We start from the raw sequence: 24,321 nt of genomic DNA on the forward strand, positions 1-24,321 counted from the left end.
AAACGTTACTACTTCACAGTAGAAACATGAATGGGACAGAGGTTGTACAAAGCCTCCTGGTTTTTGTGTGGTTTCGACATAGAATGGGTCACCTACCCACCCCTTCCTTTCTCGTGGATGTCTTAAGAGATGAATAAGGGAATTTAATGGTCGAAGGATGGACAGCAACATCCTTCGCAAAACATCACCAAAAGTGAATAATTGCGGTTGCCAACTCGGTTGCCATTCATGGCAACTATTGGCAAAACTCCTTCTGGAGGAGGTCTGTTCAATAGTGGTCAGTTAACGACTGATATGATGTTGACAGTGGGATGAAACATTCTGCAAAAGATTAGATTAAAAGGATTACTTATTAACGTAAACATGTTTGTGAAATTAAAAATAAACCCAAAAAAATGAAGGTGACCCATTAAATTTTCCAAAACACAATTAAGAAGCACTTTTTTAATAGATGATCGTGACTGCCATTGTTAGCAAGAATCTCTAAAAATATTAGAATTTAGATAAAATAGAATATTTTCAATATTTCAGGATTTTATAGATAGGGTAATACAATTTTTGTTCTATGTACTTCAATGTCTTGAATGTGTTTTCAGGCGTAATTCTGAAGAGGAGAATCTAGTCAGCCGTTTCCGAGGACTCGGAGACGACGCCGAGGAGAGCTCCAAACCCCTGCTTGCTGATAGTGAAGGTGATTAGAACATGATATAAAAAATAATTTCTTTACTACTCTGGTTATTAAAAATACAAATGGTTATTAAAAAAACATATGCAGTTATAAATTTATTAGTTTTAAGTTTACCCAGCCACAGAGAATACGCTGTGACAACCAGGTTACTTCATGCGCTGTTATTTCTTAAGACCAAGATGTTATATCTACAAAATTAATGATTTATTTATTTTTATGCTTTTGTACATTCACTTTTAATATAGGTTATAACAAAAATGTAAATATCAACCTTGATGACATGATTTATTTATATATGACAATTTATTTATCAATTAATACCTAAACTAACATGTTGTTTTGTCTTTTACTACTAGCTACGGGCTATATTTTTTTCTTATGAAATAAAAGTATGAATTTTTTTTTATAATAAGTCTTATTATCTGTGGTAATCAGAATAATTGTATTATAATTGAAAGATCAACGTACAGACGAGGAGGACGGTGGCAGCGGGCGCCGCCGCCGCACTATTGACCGTTTGCACGAGCGCGCCGCCTATAGAGACTCGCTCGCTGACGCACAGCTCAGTCGCGCTGACGAGGTCAGGACTGTACTTTATTTTTGTCTCATTTGGTAAATAATTTTTGCATGTTTTTGAAGGAGATTTAAAAATGAGTATATTCTCAGATGAATGTACTAATATTGTATGTTGTTGTGATAACATTTGAACAGATTTGAGTAATTTTTATCTCATAAATTATTATGGTATTAATATGAGAGGATTCTCGTAATTACCATATAATATGCCTTTTTTCATCATATCAGCCTTTAACTGTCTACTGCTAAACATAAGCCTTCCCCTTGGGGGGGGGGGGGGGGTTGCCGGTAGTTGCCACATTTGACAGGCGGCCTTTCTTACCATAATAAAATACAACAATGCAGTCATTCCTGTTTCATGGCTGACAGGTAGGTAAGACTATAATCTACCCAGTCGAATCACATAAAAATTTTGCATCTGGTGTATTTAGTGTAATTCAATGCGATATGATGTGTTGATGTAAAAATTTTTTTTTAATTATAGGTACCCGAAATCCTACCTCGTGCAAGCGTAAAACCAACCAACCCATTCGTAAACGACGAAAAAGACCCAGACTTCCGCACGTATGAAAATCACGAAAATTTATTCCTACGGAATATTTCACAACGACAGTCTAAAGAGTTAAGAAATTCTAGACTATTGCGCCAAAGCTCTGAGCCATTGACGGAGAAGAAACAAGTCGTATTACAGAAAAGTCTGTCAACAGAACAGAAGAATGATAGTGCAAGCGAAACTGATAAACCCAAGATAGAGAATAGCCCTCCAAAATCACGGATCCCAGTTGCTAACTTCCGGTACCCTAATAAAAGTGATTTGCGTTCAGCAGAAAATTCTCCGAAAAAGACCGATAAAGAAGAAAGAAAGGAAGAAGAATTACCAGAATACCAGAATATTGTTAAGCCTAATTCATCACCTATTCAAGATAACCAGACTCATGAGTTGGAAGTGTTATTGGAAAAGAAGAGGTCTCAAAACGATGATGTTCCTCCACCCATACCTAGTCTACCTATAAGCCCCAGGACTTTAATAGCAAATGCATATTATGATAAGCTATTATCAGAACCTGAGATCCAACAGGCATTATTGCCTCACAATTTGGAGAAGAACCCTGATGAATGCTTTAAAAAGGCGTTGCTGTTCCCATTGTTAGAAATAGATCCGCCAAAGCAATGTTTGTTCTTGCTTGTGGATGCTATTGACGAAGGAAATGCTAATGGTAAATATAGTTTTGTTTAATTTACAATTCCTGATTTCATGTCAAGTTGCTTTTTAAGTATTTGCCTCATTCAAACTGAGGTAAAACGCTTCCTATAATTCTACCTACTTTTAGAATTACATTTATTTTGCATTTACTTGTAATAACGTTTTTTTATTAAGGTCAACCCCCAGAGGATCGCGAAGGCGAAGGTGCTAGCACCGTTGCGGCGTTATTAGCTCGTCATCAACATCTATTCCCACAATGGTTACTTTTGGTGTGTACTGCTAGGAGACACTCTAGGACCTTTACTGGCATGTTTACAGGTGAGGTGAATTGAACGTAGACATTATTACAATGTAGTTTGTAACCAAGTAAAGATGGTAATAATGAAATTATTATTTCAGTTTAATCTCTTTTATTATCTAGAATTCTAGATGTGTGTTATTATCAAAGGGTGATGGAGGGTATTGTAGGACTGCATGTTCATGGTAGATAAGCTGTTTTATACATTATTAGTATATGTAATAATTTGTAACGTGGTAATGGTATAAATATATAAAAATTACCTTTTTAACAAACTTGTTTTTGCTGATTTCAATCAGGTGTTCTGCTGGGCTGTATTCTAGATCCTTTATAAATATGTACATTTTTTATGAATTAATCTATTATGGGTCTTTGCACGAAGAGTCCATATAAAACAACCAATGTACGATGCAGGGTTCCGTAAGATCTCCCTCGACGAACTGCAGCGTGCGCATGTAGCGGCCGACGTGCAACGGTACGTGCTCGCGCGCCTCGACGCCGAGCACCGCCTGCGGTACGTATTATATATGCATACATTACATTCTTAGTTTATGTTAGAGTATTGAGCCTCAAAAACCGATCAACTTTATGTCAGCTAATTATCAAATTAGCTACCTCGTTTTTTTTATCAGTTTTCTGTACACAATGTATCTTGACGTATCTATAATGAATTATTTTAATATAAAAATGTGCAGAATCTATAAGACTAATATAGAAGTTATAAAAGAATTACTCATAACTATTTATCACGCAAAATTGTATGATAAAGTTGACCCGCTTTTCTCGAATCATTTATATGGATAATTATATAATTGTAACCGTCTATAATCCATTATAGACGGTTACAATTATAACAACTATTTGTATAATAAATATGTTTAAATAGAGTTTATGGTTGTTATGTTTTTAATTAAAGAACGTAGTGGAGAGTAGAAATAAATATATGTTGAGTTTCAGAAATAAAATTTATCTTTGAGGCTTAAAGAGTTAAATTTCATTTTTGGAATTTTCTAATTATTTGAGGTTTGGCCGTTCTGAGTTCACAAGGATTATAACTTGTTTGTTTTTTTTTTCATAACACAAAAAAGACCAGACAATTTCTTAAAATCTGTTATTAAATTATTGTTCTATAATAATTTTGGTTAATATAATCAACATTATTGTATTTGAACTACATTTTGATTGATTGTATATGTTGCTTGATTGTGTATGATTAGTGCCCGCGTATCGAGTGACTCAGCGGCGGCAGCGGCGGCTGCGGCCGCACTTGACCATCTGCGTATCAAGAGCGACGGATGTCTACTCTATCTAGAAAAGGTAAAGGATTAGAAAAGGAATGAGATAGAATTAATACATATTTGACTATTATGTCTATAATTTATTATAGCGGGATATATATCGATCACCATTATTACATCCATTAGTATAAAATCCCGCTGAAAATCATAGCTGTAGCGTACATAGTTGTATATTATTAACTGGGTGAATTGCCAGTGATGTGACGCATATAGAACTACCCATATTATTTGTTTAATAATGTTATTTCTTTTTCATAATACCTTATGTTTATGTCACACTTTGGACAAATAGTACATTGAATAGTAATCATTGTTTTAAGTTTACTATCGATTCGCTCTGGCTTCGTAGGGTTTCAACAACAACTTCGCTTTTAGGGTCCATCTATGTACCTATCAACTATCCTATCTTTCAAGCTCTACATAATTCACAAAAATTCATAGAATTTAGTTCGGCGGTTTATGTATGGCGTATCGAGGATAGAAAGATAGTTACTATTTATTGTTTCTTCCAAAAGATTACAAAAAGGGCATGTATATTTCTCTGGCAGGTATTGGACGGCGTCGCGGACGGGTTCATCGCTCTCCGTGAGATCCGAGAGATCCCCGGTACACTCAACGGGCTATACCTCTGGCTCGCGCAGAGACTCTTCCACGGCAGACGATTCACTAAGGTATCCGTGGTATTATCACATGATAGACGTCATGCGTCAACAACCGTACGTTTAGTTAGAGATTACGTTACGCTTCTAGTCACACATTTTTGATACCTTTTTTTTATTGTGTATAAGATAAAGTCATCAAACATCGGTCACTTATTATCCATGTCTTTATTATTTGCAATGTAAGTGTTGTCATTCCTTATTTAATTTTTACGTAATTTTTTTATTCTAGTATTTTATTTATGCCTCTCACTCTGCTTGAGAGATTTAAGTGAGTCGTGTCTTCTATTTTGAAAATTATTTTAGAAAATATTTGTGTCATGTTAAAACTACTATATAGATTGTAATACAAATAAGATCAGCGAAATGTACTTAAAATGGTTTGTTCCAGGTCCGCCTATTACTGGATGTGCTACTGGCAGCCCGTTGTGGTGTTACAGAAGAAATGCTATATAAGTGTTTACTGACTAAAGAGTATAGCGTTACAAGAGAAGATTTCAACAGACGGTTACATCTGCTTAGAAGGTATTGTACGATAATTACACATATAATAACTTTTTAACTTGTTCAAAGAACATTTATCACAAACTAGAGTCTATCTTTGTTTGATTTTGCTGTAACATGCAAAAAAAAAAATTGTCCACCACTCTTTAGCGTTTTTCATTTTTGATGCTTTGAGCATTTATCTGTCTTACAATAATAATTAAAATTTTAGTCTATTAGTTAGTTAGTAATTGTATTTTTTAAGGTAGTCTATGTTCAGCAGAATATAATAATCTATTAATTAATTACCATTATCATCAGGATCCTGGTGATGGAGCGGAGTACGGGATATCTGTCCATCTTTCACCATTCATTCGCCAAGTGGCTGGTTGACGTGAAGCACTGTACACGCAGATACTTGTGCTGCCCCGCAGATGGACACGCCGCCCTCGCTATGTACTACACACTTGATGCTAAAAGGTACGTTTTTTTTTTTATTTAATGCAAGGTATATATGCATCCGCCTTATATTATGCGGCCATTGTACCATAAAAACACTTGTGACACCACCTTATCGCGTCGCATGTTTCTATTATATAAACAAGGTTGACTGTAAGAGATCCCTCTATGGGATAAGTCGGCCATTGTATATTAAAACTTTTGAAGTGTCCAATGTAAATTATGTACGATAAAGATTTTACAATATAATACAATTTAGTAATTTTTTTTTAATAGGTATATTAATAAACTTTTGAAGAACGAATCGGAAATACCATTGTCAAAATAGAAGTGTTGTCTCAGAGCATATAACTAAAGAGAACATAATCCAAATCTCAGAATATTAAAGTTTAAACCATGTGGTGTTTTAAACGTGATTGAGTAATTGTAACCTACTATTTGTCCTTTAAATCAATGATATGTTTATGTTTCTAATTTTTCATTTATACTTATTTATAGGTTGAGCGCGCTCGAAATACACAACTACATCTTCCACATGACAAACCTAGAGCAGCATTTGATGACTCAGAAGAAAAGCAAAAATAAGTAAGTTTAGATAATTATATCTATAATACAATTTGCACCAGTTATTATTGTTATTATTTCAGCTGTTAACTGTCAACTGCTGAACGTAAGTTTTCTCCATTAGGGGAGTTTTTCCAGTAGTCACCACGCTTGGCAGGTGGGTTGACATCGCAGTTAGGGTTTTAGAGATGTTTTATTTATTTATTTAGGTTTACCAACAATTGTTTCCACAAAATAATGTAAATATATATACAATTATGGAGCTTAGAACTAAGTGTAACAATTTTTTATAGGCAAACACAGCATATATTGATACATGTATAACAATAAGTACAGAGAAATAAAGAGAAATTTTAAGAGGGACGTTGCTGCCAATCCCTCGATGATTAAGTTCCCTTAGTCGCCTCTTACGACACTCACGAGAAAGGAATATGTAATATGGCCTATTCTATGCCGGGACACACATGGTGTCTGTACCAGTAAGTTAATTAAAATCTAATATTTTTGGCACAGCGACCAATCGGATGAAACGGTAGATCTTCACACGCTGTTCCTGTTGTGGGTTCTGGACTCGGGTTGTGACGTGGAGGCCGCGCTCAAGAGGGAGAGCGACACTATCAAGCAATTGGAAGCCTTTGAAGCGCAGGTATTTTGTCACGAAAGTATTCGCTGTTCCAATAGAACTTAACAAAAATGTAATTAAGCGAATAATTGACTGCCTTTATAACACAGGGGGCAAACGAGCATTCGGTTCACCTGATGGTAAGTGACTACCGCCGCCCAAGAGTATATGTAAAACTAGAGGCAATGCAGGTGTGCTGTCAGCTTTTTAAAAAGGAATATGCTCTTTTCTTGAAGGTTGTAATGTCGTATTGGTAGTTGATTCCAAAGAGTGGTCGTGCGTAATTAATTATTTGTCCTGTAATAATAATCTGTCCATAAGATATTCTGCTGATGTGGCAATGAAAACATACATAAAAAATCGATTAATCGATTTGTTACAATTTCACATTTCTGTGATAATTTCTACAAAACTTGGATATTTTTTCATTAACTTCTAATGAAACATACTAGTTAGAGACATCGTCGGCTACATAATTTTAGGTCTATTGTTATATTACTGATGTTACCAGCATAAATATCAGTTTATTACTTTTTTTTTGCTGTAATATGTTTTTTTTTTTACAGAAAGATGATGGCAAATCCGAAGAGAAAGAAGCTGATGCCGACTCTGAAGGGAAAGAATCATTGTCAGGTACAACCATTATTATTGTTATTTTTGTAAGTGGTAACAAGCATACGGCCCATCTGATGGTAAACTGTTACCGTAGCCATATTGCTTTTTATTTGGCGTTATATGGCAAATTCTTGTGATATAATTTGGAATTTTGAAAACCCAATTTAAATACTAATATATTTGTTTATACAAATTCGACTAAATTTGCATGAACTGAATATGGGAATAAACTTTTTGATAAATAAATAAATAAAAAAAAATATATCAAGCGGATCAGAATTAAAAACAGTTAAACATTATTTATACACTAAGATACTTGTTAGTAATATACAACAATAAGCATACAATGTTTTGCAGACTGCCTGACTGTATTTACGTCAATGCAAGAATAAGGTCAGTCCATGGCATAAAAAGCATATTGTATTATTATAATTGTAATATTATATTGTTGCATTAGATATGGTCGCCTGGGTAGGGTTACATCATGAGATAGTTACTGTTACTTTGTAATATGGTCGGAAAATATTGAAATTTGCAATAATTTTATATTAATATTTACGTGTCTACTATTGTTAAAAATAATCTTATTTTTATTTAAACATAAATATTTATAGCAAATTTTTGCATTATAATTATCAAATTTCAATTTCGTATCAAAACGCTAGCAAGTATCATGGCGCCAATTGTGACGTCACGCTAATCACATTTCTATTTATTTTTGTTATAATGAACAAAAATAATGTATGCCTTTTGTAGTCTCTCATGGATGTATATTTAATAAAAAAAAAAAAAACATAAAATTGAGAGGGTTAAAATAATTTAAATATCTAAAACCATATAATGTATATAATAAACATGTCATTAAAAAACAGTGTTATTGAAAATTCTTCAACAAGTCCTGTAATATTGGTGCAATAAAGTATTAAATAAATAAATGTGTCAATTCTTACAAGAATACCTAGTATTAGTAGAAACATTGATATAAATTTATTTATTTATGTGCATACATATATTATAATACCTATACAGCTTACACGAGTCGAATGTAGAGTACAATGGATTTGCCCTATGGTAATTTTGTATGGAAAATATTTATAGGTAGTTGATATATTTATATGGAAACGTTTATATATCTGTTGTCCTTGTTTATAATTATTTATATGATGCAAGTAGTAGACACCACAGGAAAAACTTTATATAAGTTATCTCTGCCTATATAAAGTTGTAAGAATAGTCTTATATTTATATTTATACAAATGGTTATAGATACATTTGTATAAATATAAATTTCGCCCTATTTGCCTCTATTAGTGTCTCATTTAGAACATTCATTTATTTATTTATTACTTTTTTTATTTATTGTTTGGATTGGATATTTCAAACTACTGTCACCGATGCAATATTCCTTTAACTACATATTGTTAGCCGTATTAAATATTATGCATAAAAGCAGGGGGTATTCTGGTCCTAGTATAGTTCATAATAGTTAATCTTCAATAACCAAGCTTTTTATAATAATAATTATATAAAATTTTCACTGCCTGCTATCTTGTATATCTTCCTCGGACCAGCCATAGTGCTACGTTACCTCACCATGAACAATTCCAACGTCCACTTGGGGAGAAGGGATTATTAATGATTGTGATTAGTAACCCCTTTGGTAGCAATACAGGTTTGGTAGTAATGTCAGGTTGACCTCTTCGCGTTTCCCCCCTGGAAACCATCGTATTCAATTCCAAGTAAAATCATAATGATGGGTAACTGACCTGCCATTTCTACCTCATCTATCATCCCTTACTGGTGTCCCGACGGCGTATACCGTTAGCGCAGGCGGTTTTTTTAATGGGTAATAATGGTATGGTAACCCCGTTTGCGCTATCGGTATACAATGGCGGGGCACCAGTGATAGATGACTGATGAAGATGAAAACAGATCAGTTAGCCCATCCTGACGAATTCTACTAGTATTAGTTACGATGGTTTCCAGGGGGAACCATGCATGGAGGTCGACCTGACAAGGTATATTGCTAGTAATGGGGCTATTTGACCCCAATACTAACAATCCCTTTCCCGTTATCGTCCCATTATAATCCTTTTAAAAAAAAGGTCCACTAATGATGGTGCTGCTGTCGTTGGGAATTTGTCTTGGGGTTTTCGTTCCTAGACAAAATACAAATAAACCTATTCATAGAATCGTGTCTAGCTAGCCCATGAGACGACATGAGCTGTCTTGTTCTTTCTCACGCGAGCTCAGACTGATTCATCAATAGATTCGTTTGTATTTTGTCTAGGGGGACGGATTTGTCTTTCTTATATCCAGCATCAAAGTGTATATTTACATAATATAAAGTCAATTTCTTAAAATCAGGGAATTTAATTAATTAGGGAAACAATCACTAAACAAATATTATTTTAGCTGCTAACTAAATAGCTCTCTTGAGCTATTCTACTCTACTTTCTTATCCGCTTCTCTGTCACAGTCGTGTGTAGTAGCACGTTCACAACAATGTATAACTAATTTGGTTTTTATCTAAAGCATTTCTATTGAACTAATCAGTTTATCTCCATGTAACTGACCTACTGTTTCTCATTATTTTCAATGAATACAATTACAAATAATTTCTTTATCTCTTCCTGTGTTTTTAGTTATTAAATATTGTACTTTAATTTTATCATTGTATGGTTTATGTTTGATGTTTAATTAGTAGTAGGAAAATATGCAGAATTGTCCCTGTCCCAGTAATTATTCAGTAGTTGCCATCAATTTGTCGTACGGTGTGGTAATGTGTTCTTTTAATTAAACAAATGTTAATTGAAAAATGACCTTTTATAATTAGAATTAATTAGTCATGAATGAAAGTGTTTAAATATAATTAGTGCAGTACTCTTATAGTACTTATACAGATTATTCATTGAAAATTATCAGGTTGTCATTATGAAATTGGTTTAAAAGTTAAACAATATATATTAAAATATTTTACACATTCATCACGCGTGTAAACCTAGGAAGTAGTGAACAGTTCGCTAAAGGTAAGTTTGAATTACAATAACAAATAGCTATACACATATTAGATGGCGAAACTAAATATCAGACACTGATATACATAATGTATTCATAATTTTTACATAAATCATTTGTAAACAATCAAAGTTATTTACATGCAACATGCCCCTTTTATTATAAAACATTTGATTAAACAATGAACGGTTATCAGCACTATTGATTTTGTTTTATATTTAATGACACGTTGACTGGGGTATCGATGATGTTCCTGTATATACGAGTTTACCAGAGGGAGACTTTGTACAAAAGTCGATTGCTTGGATACCTCTGTCCCATTCGTATTTCAACCGTGAAGCAGTTGTGTTTGCATGACTGTGTTTCGGTTTGAAGGGTGGGATATGCCGTGAATTTACTGGGTACAGAGGAATAACACCTGAGTCCTCAGGAATGGCAACGCATGGGAGGTATCATGGGCAAAACAGTATATGTTATGTCCATGGTACTTGCTCATGTCTATAGGCAACGGTTACCACTTTCCATCAGGTGGGCGTTAGCTTGTTTGCCATTCTAAGTTGTATAAAACAAACAAAACAGTTATCTTCGGATTTGAGAAGTCATTCGATTGAAGTCCTATTCAAAATTGAACTACCCTATTACTAATATGATCCTAAATGAGACTTCAAGTTAACAAGATCAAAACTGAATAGGGTCGAAATTGAAAGGGTATTGAAATACTTGTTGTTTTCGCCTTTTATAAGAAAACAGTTTTGTTCAAATGAATATATTATTCTGTTTTCTGGCTTAAGGTTTTTACGTTCAATGACGTCTTAATCTACGAATTCAATGATTCAGTTAATTTACTAAAAACATTACAATGACTCTTCGGTATTAGGTATAAATTATGTAATTCGAGGTTAATAAACCTAGTAGCTCGAAGAGTAGTTTATTTACGAACCATAGTTGATGAGTATTGAATATCGTTCATAATTTTACATATTTAATTGTTCATATTTGTCTGTGATTTGATATGATTTCATATGTTCGTGTATTATAAAAAGTGGTTAATGCACTTGGGAGTCGGAAACATAAATTTCTTTCAGATCTTTATCAAATCTATAACTTATCTGCTTATTTAAATAACAGAAACAATATCTTATATTTTGTTAGGATAAATAATACTAATGTTATTGTATAGGGTAGACAATTACGAATTCCTGTAATGATCGAACTAAAATCTTCTCGTACTTTCAAATGTAATCAATTACTTACTAATCAATATATCTTTGTATATATTTACAATACTTTTAATACTATGTTTTCTTTGATTTTAAAGTTACTCTAAGTGTGGATATGCTAGAATAATCCAAGGAATTAAATTCCTCTAAACAATCGATTCTATTGATAGAATCGTTCTGGTTAGCGCACGCGTGAGAAAGAGCAAGACAGCGCACGTCGCCATCTCATTCTATCTCATAGATTCGCTAGCGGTAACGATTCTATCAATAGATTCGTTTGCTACTTACCTACGGGAGCTTGTTAGTTTCCATATTATAAGAATGGAAAGTAGTGTGAACGTCGATTGGGAGTATAATTACTTATTAAAAAATATGAAAATTGAAGGTTCAAATGTACTGAAATGTTTTTATTGCGCTCATTTTCTTAGTTTATTTTCAACCGATTTAAAAAAGTTGTTTTTTTTTTATGTTTGCTATCTTGTAACTCCTTTAGTCGTAAACCGATTTGGAAAATTCTTTTTTATCTGAAAGGATATACCAGAGGGAGACTTTGTACAAAAGTCGATTGCTTGGATACTTCTGTCCCATTCGTGTTTCAACCGTGAAGCAGTTGTGTTTGCATGGCTGTGTTTCGGTTTGAAGGGTGGGATATGGCGTGAATTTACAGGGTACAGAGAAATAATACCTGAGCCCTCAGGAATGGCAACGCATGGGGGGTATCGCGAGCGAAACAGTATACTCTGTTATGTCCATGGTACTGCTCATGTCTATAGGCGACGGTCACCACTAAATATTCATACATTTATATATGTATAAAAAAAATATTCATACATTTGGTCTCATAAAAATTTTATCAATATCGGTTCAGTAATTTAATTTTTAAATCAAAATACTTGATTTTACCACCATTGACGTCGGTTTTTTCGTGGAACACAATTATGTTTTATTTATAACATGACAATAAGGTACTGAGGAACATTAAAAATAGGTTCTGCGCATTGTTGTATGGAAATGTAGTTTTTAATATTAACGTATTTAAATGATGTCCAGTTACAGGCGATCAGTCGACCTTAGAGACGATAATGCCCGAGCTCATATCAGGATCGGGCGGGGCGGGCTGGCCGCGGGATCGCCGCGTCTTCAGGACTCTACTGGAGCTGAGTAGATCTGACTCTGTGACCGCTGAGAGTGATGCCGAGGAGATACGAGCGCTGGTATGTCCTGTCCTGTATCTGTGTCCTGTACCTGTCTCGTCTACATCACCCATTTTTCAGATTACGTTTTTTTTTTTAACTAGAGATAAGAAGTGAATGTATCAGCTGATGGAAGTGGTAACCGCCGCCTATAGATATGAACAACACCACTGACATTGCAGAATAACAACAATAAGTAACACAGTCACGCCAATTGCGTTCTTAAGCTAGGCTACAAGTTCAGAATATCTTCTTCTTCTTTTCTATTAAGAGTTTCCTCTTGTCGGTGCAACTAATTCATGCATCTTCCTCCAGTCAGCTCTATCCCAGGCCATATTCTTTATCTCCCTATACGATATGACACCTAGTATTTCCTTTATCTGTCCCATGTAGTTATTCCTTGGTCTTCCTCTTTGTCTTATCTTGCCTGCAGAATATCTTGTAACATCCTAAATACCACTTTTGCGTGTATATTCCTAAGGACGAAGGTATTATGCCTCTTTCTATAAATACATTGCCATGTCCCACTGTCCAAACTGAAACACAGCTGTCATCTTCATTTACGTTCCTTTATATGTTTATTTATTTTTTATCGACATTACAAAAAAGTATTTGTTACAAAAGACGGACTTAATATTATTATATAGCATTCACTCCCAGTCAAATTATGGACAAACAGAAATGTAATTATGCAGTGAAAAATATTGAAAATTGGTGATATACATGGAGACGATAAATTAAAACAGCTTAACATTGGTCAGAGACCGTTCTTTCTGACCCATGTTCAATGGGCTTTGAGTCTCCCGTATCTATTTACTTTCTGTAATATTTGGAAAGTTTATTTATTTATACTTTTGCACACATTAGAAAATGTCTACAGGGCGGACTTAACACCTCATGGCATTTACTACCAGTCAACTGTTATGTTAAACAGAGAGAGAGAGAGAGAGAGAGTAAATGGCGGTGCATAGATTTAAAAAAAGTTTAAAGTTGTCATTCTATCTCGTGGAAATCCATCTCGAGGAAAAGGGGAGAGTTCTGACTTGTTTCGACCATTTGAGAAACTTCAAAGAAATTATTTGTTTGTCTATGTAAAAAGAAAATTATTTCATGCAGCTAAATACTGACCAGCCGTTAGAAACGGAGGAGAGTCACGAGGTAAATGAAGATGAACAAGACGAGACGGAATTGCTGGACCCGAACTTGGTGCACGAGCTTGCTGCTAAAGGGGACGAAGAAACTCTCATAGCGTTATTAAAGGCAAGTCTACAAATTGCCTACCTAATTCTGCTATTTGTTTTTTATTGAAACGAAAAATTGTTTTAAATTATTATCTACTGTTGCAAATTTAGCAATATGTGTATAACCAGCGTTGCACCGACGTCACATCTAATTATATCGCTATTGGTTATAAATTGTTATAATAAAATTAGTGAGCCGACAAAGCGATGTTTGTACAAGAAAGATATTTAAGAAAAATTTACATGAGGGGTCTCAATAAGAGTGTTAATTTGCAGAACAGTATTTTTTGGAACCCGGTCTGAATAAATCATGTTTGAAAAATATGGTATTATTTTTAAATATTTTCAAATATGTGTCTTAGACTTCAAGGTATATATTTATGGGCCTATGTTATTGTTGGCTGAAATTCTACTCTCTCTTTTCATTTAAGAGTTTCCTCTTGTCGGTGCAACTAATTCTACTAACATTATAAAATTTACAATTTTATAATGATGTTTGGATGTTTGTTGCTCAATATCGCTTAAACGGCTGAACAAATTGGGTAGGTTATATTCTAAATATGTGCTAAAATTGAGATTTTGTATACTGATTCACATGGGCAAAGTCGCGTGACAAAGTTATAAGTTGTATACTGAGTGTATATGATTCATGTATAACAAGGTCGTTGTATGTCGGCAGCGTGCCCCCGGGCTTGCTAACGCGGTGGACGGCGCAGGCAGCACGGCGCTACACGCGGCGGCTCGCGCTGGCCGCGCCGGCGCCGCTGCCGCGCTGCTACGCGCCGGGGCCGCCGCCGGCGCCGCCGACGCCGATGGTTGGAGCCCGCTGCGCGCTGCAGCCTGGGCTGGACACACTGAGGTACTCGTTGCTTCCCAAAGTTTATTATTATTTTATTACCTCCCTTGCTAAATTACTTTTAAGTGCTTAATTGTACTAACGTTTATCATTTTACCATCTTTGTAACTACATATGTAACGTTAGTTCAGTTAAGTAATTAATATGTTTATGGTGTAAAGGTTTTGGTGAACTAGATAGAGCATGAGAATATAAATTTGAAAATGATGTACAAACATTTTTGAAGATCTAAGATAGTTGTTTAAAGGAACCGAAATTATGAGGTATTTTCTTATTTGCAGGTCGTTGAAGTATTATTGGAATTCGGATGTGATGTGGATTGTGTAGATGCTGACAATAGAACTGCTTTAAGGTAACATAAACATAGTTTTTGTTTATAATATATTCAGTAAATTTATATTATATATAAATAATAATTAATTTTAACATGACTTAAATCTGAAAAGAAAATCTGCCGATGTTAAAATTAATGTTTTTTTTTTTAAATAATGTTAAGTTCCACTGGTGGTAGAGCATTCCTTTAAAAAGACGCAGGATACTATCTATATTTTGTATCACCTAGAACGTCACCTATTAAAAGAATTCCGAAGTATCGATTCCCATACAAAATTATTATTTGCGATTTTCAGTTGAACTTACGAGATTTTTTTTCCTTGTACTATGATGAACAAAATAAAAAAAAAAAATCTGTCAAGTCGTTTCTCAGTTTTAGTGTTTTATGTAACATGTACGAATATTTTTTTACAGAGCTGCAGCATGGTCGGGTCACGAAGCAGTAGTGTCTCGGTTACTAGCGGCGGGCGCGAATCCAGACAAAGCGGACGCTGAGGGCCGGACCCCTCTTATTGCCGCCGCCTACATGGGCCACGCTGATATAGTACGAGCACTGTTAGACGCAGGCGCAGAGATCGATCATGCCGATGAAGATGGTAAGATAAGTTTTAGTTGGGGGGGGGGGGGGGTCCGGTGACCGGTGCCTCTATGTCTAGTGATCACGTATAAAATATTCATTATTTATTAGTATCCAATACCCGTTATTATTATTAAAATTCATATTTACAACCCAATTTAAGTGAAGCAATTATCGTGTTGTCTGGAAGCTGGAAGTCGTGTTGTCTTAGCGATAATGCCGTCTTTTATATCGCATTAATATTTACTGTATTTATTATTATTTTTACTTGGTGCAATAAACTGTAAAATAATTAAATATCGTGCAAATATGATACGCATATGTTATAAACAAAACTTTGTGCTATTTTATTTATTATAGAAAAAAAAATATTAAAAAATCTTGTGGTTCTATATTATTACTTGATGTATATATCTATAAATTTTCTCCTTAAAATAGTCTCTAGACATGGCTAAAATCACTACCACTTCAATATCTATATATTGGAGAGTATCTATATATAGAGTATCTCTGATCTTTGATAAAGGAATAAGAAATCATCATATATTCATTCAATATTCATTTCGATCGGATGCTTCACTTCAATATTATATATTGCGTGACCGATATTTAATTTCAAATTAAAATCTTCATAGACGGTCATCACAGTGTTGTTTCTCTTGCCTGTTCTTGCCTGGGTTACCGGGATATATTATCGACACGTTTCATTATGACAGGTCGTACTGCTCTATCGGTGGCATCGTTGTGTGCGACCGGTGCCGCCTGTGCAGCACTGCTGCTCGAGCGGGGTGCCGACGTCGCTAAGGCTGACAGAGACAACGCTACACCGCTACTCGTTGCCGCATTCGAAGGACACACGTGAGTTGTTTGTTTTTTACTTTTTTCTTGTAGTTATCTATTATAAACATAAAGTCAAATTATTGCTCTTTATGTTCAGACTATGATTGTAAATGTCAAAGTGTATGTAAATAATATTGGAGCTGGTTAATAAGTTGAATGCGTGTTGCATGTCGTCGTATGGTCCCGGCATAGAATAGGCCTATCCCGTGGGTGTCGTAATAGTCGACTAAGCGAGGGCAAGAGATGGGCAGCAGCATCCCTTTTAAAACATCTCCAAAGCCTTATTGCGGTTGCCAATCTGCCTACCACCGGCTTATGTTCAGCAGTGGACGGTTGAAGGCTAAGATGATGTGTTGCATGCGCGTGCGCAGCGAGATCTGCGAGCTGCTGCTGGAGGCGGAGGCGGACGTGGAGGCGGTGGACGCGGCGGGCCGCACGGCGCTGTGGGCGGCGGCGGCGGCCGGCCACGCGCGCACGCTGCGCCTGCTGCTGTTCTGGGGCGCCTGCGTCGACTCCATGGACGCCGAGGGCCGCACCGTGCTCAGCACCGCCGCCGCGCAAGGTCACTGCTCACCGCACACATTATAATCCGGCTCAATCTTGATCTCCATTGATTTCGATTGCTTGGGTACCTCTGTCCCATTCGTGTTTCTACCGTGAAGCAGTTGGGGTTGCATGGCTGTGTTTCGGTTTGAAGGGTGCGATATGGCGTGAATTTATAGGGTACAGAGGAATAACACCTGAGTCCTCAGGAATGGCAACGCATAGGGGTATCATGGACGAAAGGGTTCTATATACTCTGTTATGTCTATGGTTACTGCTTATGTCTATAGGCGACGGTTACTACTTTCCATCAGGTGGGCCGTCAGCTTGTTTTGCCATTCTAAGTCATAAGAAAAAAAAAATCAGTACTTGACTACTGCATACAATACTACTGCTTTGTATAAAGCGAAGGATACAGTTAAACTCTATTGAAGAAGCGACGGCTTTGGTGAATTCAACTAGACAAGGTTACTGGTTAAAGATTATAGGTTTCTCATATTATAGTTTTGTGCTTGGGGTCATTTATGGCCTTATGTGCAATGTGAGGCCTAACTACAATGTGAGGCGGTGACCTCCATCAATTAAGGTGTCTGATGACTTCATTGTAGTTGGGGTTGTAAATGATTCGTAATGGGGATCACCGCTATCCACCTACTTTCTTTTGGGATTTTTCAAATGAAAAGCGATATAAAAATAAAATTGTTAAATTGTAATAGAATTAAAATATGTCTGTTTTGGTATGCAGGTAACGTGGAAGTGGTGCGACAGTTGCTGGACCGCGGTTTGGATGAACACCACAGGGACAACTCGGGATGGACGCCACTGCATTACGCCGCTTTCGAAGGTATGAACCCCTCTATGGAAAGCCTTATTAAGTGCCAATATGCCAATTGCTTTATTATATAAGTAGCATATTGATTAATAGATATGTTATGACAACACATAATATATGTTAAAACGAGATAACTTTCAGGTTATTTCTTTCTTATGTATGTCAACGAAAATGTAGTTAATCGATGTATTTCTTTGCCGCATGCCAAGTAGGGTATTATATTAAAAAATAATTTAAATTTAATTAAATGGAAAAAAAAACATGTTTTATTTACGATGCAAAGCAAATATAAATCTGTAATGATTTTAGATGATGGTTTTTTATGCGCATTATTAAAAAATAAATTGGCAGAGAATTTTAAGTAATTAAATAATTCGTAATGAACTGTTGAAAAATTATCAGACATATAATGAATAAAAAATTAATCATTCACATTCATCTTATTTCAATGTTAGTAAACTATAAGTGATAAGGATATGGTAGTGAAATTACTGGCTACAGAGGCGTAACACTATAGTGAACAAGAACAGCAACTTATGAGGAACTATGTACGTCCACAGAGTATTCTGTAAAGTCTCTAGCGCTGTTCATGTCTATAGATTTCATTACCATCATATGGGTCGACAACTTGCCTGCCATTTAACGTTGCATAATAAACAGAAAAAAATATGAATTCTTTATAGGTCACATTGAGGTTTGCGAAGCATTACTCGAAGCGGGCGCGAAAGTGGACGAAGTGGATAATGATGGCAAAGGCGCTTTGATGCTGGCCGCACAGGAAGGTCATACCAGGCTCGTCGAGTTGTTAGTGGACGAGTGGGGTGCGCCGGTAGATCAGCACGCCCACGATGGGAAGACTGCGTTCAGGTAATGATAGTTAAGAATTTCATCTTAAATTTATATTAGCCTTAGGTTATTTAATATTTATTGTGTATAGTTAATATTTGGTAATTTAATTGCTAAGCAATTACATCACTTACTTGGTTCTCAATTTATAATTCCTTGTTATAAGCATGAAGAAGATACGAAAATTTGGAGATAATTGAAAATATTTATATTTATTAAACACTATTACTTCGCCTGTGACGTAAGCTTTTAGCGGTATAAACCTTACGTTTCATTGGTCCTCTTTAGGTCCTTCGAGCCAGATATTTTTAGAAGTCACGAAGATATGGTGTACTTATTATACATACTGTATATTTATTTACAAAAATACAGTTGCATTGAGAGCATCCTTTTCAAATGTAAAAACGTCAAGTAGGTGTCTGGTCCTAATAACCAGTGCGAGCGGTGTGATCGAGTGGTACTTAATGACTAAGGAACTTATTGGTAGCGGGATGGGCAGCAGCGTCCCACTTAAAACATCACCAAAAACCAAACTGTGGTTACCAATCCGCCTGCAAGCATGGCAACTACTGGCAAAATGAAGGAACGGTCCTTATGGCAGTCTATGGGGGAGGCCTGTGTTCAGCAGTGGACAGGTAACGTTTGATATGGTGATGATATACGAGTAGGCTACCAACCTCTTTCAAACTTATGTAGTTTTAGAAAAATGAATAGCGACGTGCTTGACAATCTTCTTGTCTTAGCAATTAATTTTACCGAACAATATTTTTGTATTGCGACAAATTTATTGTAAATATTATTCATTATACAATCTCGTACCTAATAATCTTTCTCTCACTCCTTCTGAATGTATATAATATATAAATATCATCAAGCCAACATGTGATTATTTCTTGTAATTGTTTATATCTACAATAAGTTTACTGTTGTAATCTGTTGGAGGAAACAATAAAGAGTATGTATGTGGTCGGGCGGCAGGCTGGCGGCGCTGGAGGGCCAGTTCGCGGCGGTGCGCGCGCTGGTGGCGCGCGGCGCGGCCGTGGACGCGCTGGACGCGGACCGGCGCAGCGCGCTGTACGTGCTCGCGCTCGACAACCGCCTCGCCATGGCGCGCTACCTGCTCGCGCACTGCGGCGCCGACGTCAACACCACCGACGCGGAGGTGCGCATACACACACACACACACACACACACACACACACACACACACACACACACACACACACACACACACACACACACACACACACACACACACACACACACACACACACACACACACACACACACACACACACACACACACACACACACACACACACACACACACACACACACACACACACACACACACACACACACACACACACACACACACACACACACACACACACACACACACACACACACACACACACACACACACACACACACACACACACACACACACACACACACACACACACACACACACACACACACACACACACACACACACACACACACACACACACACACACACACACACACACACACACACACACACACACACACACACACACACACACACACACACACACACACACACACACACACACACACACACACACACACACACACACACACACACACACACACACACACACACACACACACACACACACACACACACACACACACACACACACACACACACACACACACACACACACACACACACACACACACACACACACACACACACACACACACACACACACACACACACACACACACACACACACACACACACACACACACACACACACACACACACACACACACACACACACACACACACACACACACACACACACACACACACACACACACACACACACACACACACACACACACACACACACACACACACACACACACACACACACACACACACACACACACACACACACACACACACACACACACACACACACACACACACACACACACACACACACACACACACACACACACACACACACACACACACACACACACACACACACACACACACACACACACACACACACACACACACACACACACACACACACACACACACACACACACACACACACACACACACACACACACACACACACACACACACACACACACACACACACACACACACACACACACACACACACACACACACACACACACACACACACACACACACACACACACACACACACACACACACACACACACACACACACACACACACACACACACACACACACACACACACACACACACACACACACACACACACACACACACACACACACACACACACACACACACACACACACACACACACACACACACACACACACACACACACACACACACACACACACACACACACACACACACACACACACACACACACACACACACACACACACACACACACACACACACACACACACACACACACACACACACACACACACACACACACACACACACACACACACACACACACACACACACACACACACACACACACACACACACACACACACACACACACACACACACACACACACACACACACACACACACACACACACACACACACACACACACACACACACACACACACACACACACACACACACACACACACACACACACACACACACACACACACACACACACACACACACACACACACACACACACACACACACACACACACACACACACACACACACACACACACACACACACACACACACACACACACACACACACACACACACACACACACACACACACACACACACACACACACACACACACACACACACACACACACACACACACACACACACACACACACACACACACACACACACACACACACACACACACACACACACACACACACACACACACACACACACACACACACACACACACACACACACACACACACACACACACACACACACACACACACACACACACACACACACACACACACACACACACACACACACACACACACACACACACACACACACACACACACACACACACACACACACACACACACACACACACACACACACACACACACACACACACACACACACACACACACACACACACACACACACACACACACACACACACACACACACACACACACACACACACACACACACACACACACACACACACACACACACACACACACACACACACACACACACACACACACACACACACACACACACACACACACACACACACACACACACACACACACACACACACACACACACACACACACACACACACACACACACACACACACACACACACACACACACACACACACACACACACACACACACACACACACACACACACACACACACACACACACACACACACACACACACACACACACACACACACACACACACACACACACACACACACACACACACACACACACACACACACACACACACACACACACACACACACACACACACACACACACACACACACACACACACACACACACACACACACACACACACACACACACACACACACACACACACACACACACACACACACACACACACACACACACACACACACACACACACACACACACACACACACACACACACACACACACACACACACACACACACACACACACACACACACACACACACACACACACACACACACACACACACACACACACACACACACACACACACACACACACACACACACACACACACACACACACACACACACACACACACACACACACACACACACACACACACACACACACACACACACACACACACACACACACACACACACACACACACACACACACACACACACACACACACACACACACACACACACACACACACACACACACACACACACACACACACACACACACACACACACACACACACACACACACACACACACACACACACACACACACACACACACACACACACACACACACACACACACACACACACACACACACACACACACACACACACACACACACACACACACACACACACACACACACACACACACACACACACACACACACACACACACACACACACACACACACACACACACACACACACACACACACACACACACACACACACACACACACACACACACACACACACACACACACACACACACACACACACACACACACACACACACACACACACACACACACACACACACACACACACACACACACACACACACACACACACACACACACACACACACACACACACACACACACACACACACACACACACACACACACACACACACACACACACACACACACACACACACACACACACACACACACACACACACACACACACACACACACACACACACACACACACACACACACACACACACACACACACACACACACACACACACACACACACACACACACACACACACACACACACACACACACACACACACACACACACACACACACACACACACACACACACACACACACACACACACACACACACACACACACACACACACACACACACACACACACACACACACACACACACACACACACACACACACACACACACACACACACACACACACACACACACACACACACACACACACACACACACACACACACACACACACACACACACACACACACACACACACACACACACACACACACACACACACACACACACACACACACACACACACACACACACACACACACACACACACACACACACACACACACACACACACACACACACACACACACACACACACACACACACACACACACACACACACACACACACACACACACACACACACACACACACACACACACACACACACACACACACACACACACACACACACACACACACACACACACACACACACACACACACACACACACACACACACACACACACACACACACACACACACACACACACACACACACACACACACACACACACACACACACACACACACACACCACACACACACACACACACACACACACACACACACACACACACACACACACACACACACACACACACACACACACACACACACACACACACACACACACACACACACACACACACACACACACACACACACACACACACACACACACACACACACACACACACACACACACACACACACACACACACACACACACACACACACACACACACACACA

At 38.2% G+C, this 24,321-nt stretch overlaps 1 protein-coding gene across 2 annotated transcripts in view; it reads left to right on the forward strand.

The window, feature by feature from the left end:
* Window positions 1-24,321, forward strand: part of LOC113515921 (ankyrin repeat domain-containing protein 50) — a 75,494-nt gene that overhangs the window by 34,398 nt on the left and 16,775 nt on the right. For both annotated transcript variants that reach the window (XM_052892985.1, XM_052892986.1), the window contains exons 7-28: window positions 597-691; window positions 1,147-1,268; window positions 1,749-2,481; window positions 2,643-2,786; window positions 3,181-3,280; window positions 3,984-4,083; window positions 4,613-4,735; window positions 5,115-5,248; window positions 5,528-5,686; window positions 6,164-6,250; window positions 6,743-6,875; window positions 7,418-7,484; window positions 12,755-12,918; window positions 14,014-14,157; window positions 14,818-14,997; window positions 15,276-15,346; window positions 15,742-15,923; window positions 16,621-16,762; window positions 17,116-17,306; window positions 18,033-18,131; window positions 18,803-18,986; window positions 19,944-20,127. In XM_052892985.1, coding sequence (XP_052748945.1) covers window positions 597-691; window positions 1,147-1,268; window positions 1,749-2,481; window positions 2,643-2,786; window positions 3,181-3,280; window positions 3,984-4,083; window positions 4,613-4,735; window positions 5,115-5,248; window positions 5,528-5,686; window positions 6,164-6,250; window positions 6,743-6,875; window positions 7,418-7,484; window positions 12,755-12,918; window positions 14,014-14,157; window positions 14,818-14,997; window positions 15,276-15,346; window positions 15,742-15,923; window positions 16,621-16,762; window positions 17,116-17,306; window positions 18,033-18,131; window positions 18,803-18,986; window positions 19,944-20,127 — 3,538 coding nt within the window. The remainder of the gene's footprint in view (window positions 1-596; window positions 692-1,146; window positions 1,269-1,748; window positions 2,482-2,642; window positions 2,787-3,180; window positions 3,281-3,983; window positions 4,084-4,612; window positions 4,736-5,114; window positions 5,249-5,527; window positions 5,687-6,163; window positions 6,251-6,742; window positions 6,876-7,417; window positions 7,485-12,754; window positions 12,919-14,013; window positions 14,158-14,817; window positions 14,998-15,275; window positions 15,347-15,741; window positions 15,924-16,620; window positions 16,763-17,115; window positions 17,307-18,032; window positions 18,132-18,802; window positions 18,987-19,943; window positions 20,128-24,321) is intronic.

This window comes from Galleria mellonella, unplaced genomic scaffold, assembly GCF_026898425.1.
Source record: "Galleria mellonella isolate WM207_F2 unplaced genomic scaffold, CSIRO_AGI_GalMel_v1 utg172, whole genome shotgun sequence".
In the NCBI taxonomy this organism is placed as follows: Eukaryota; Metazoa; Arthropoda; class Insecta; order Lepidoptera; family Pyralidae; genus Galleria; species Galleria mellonella.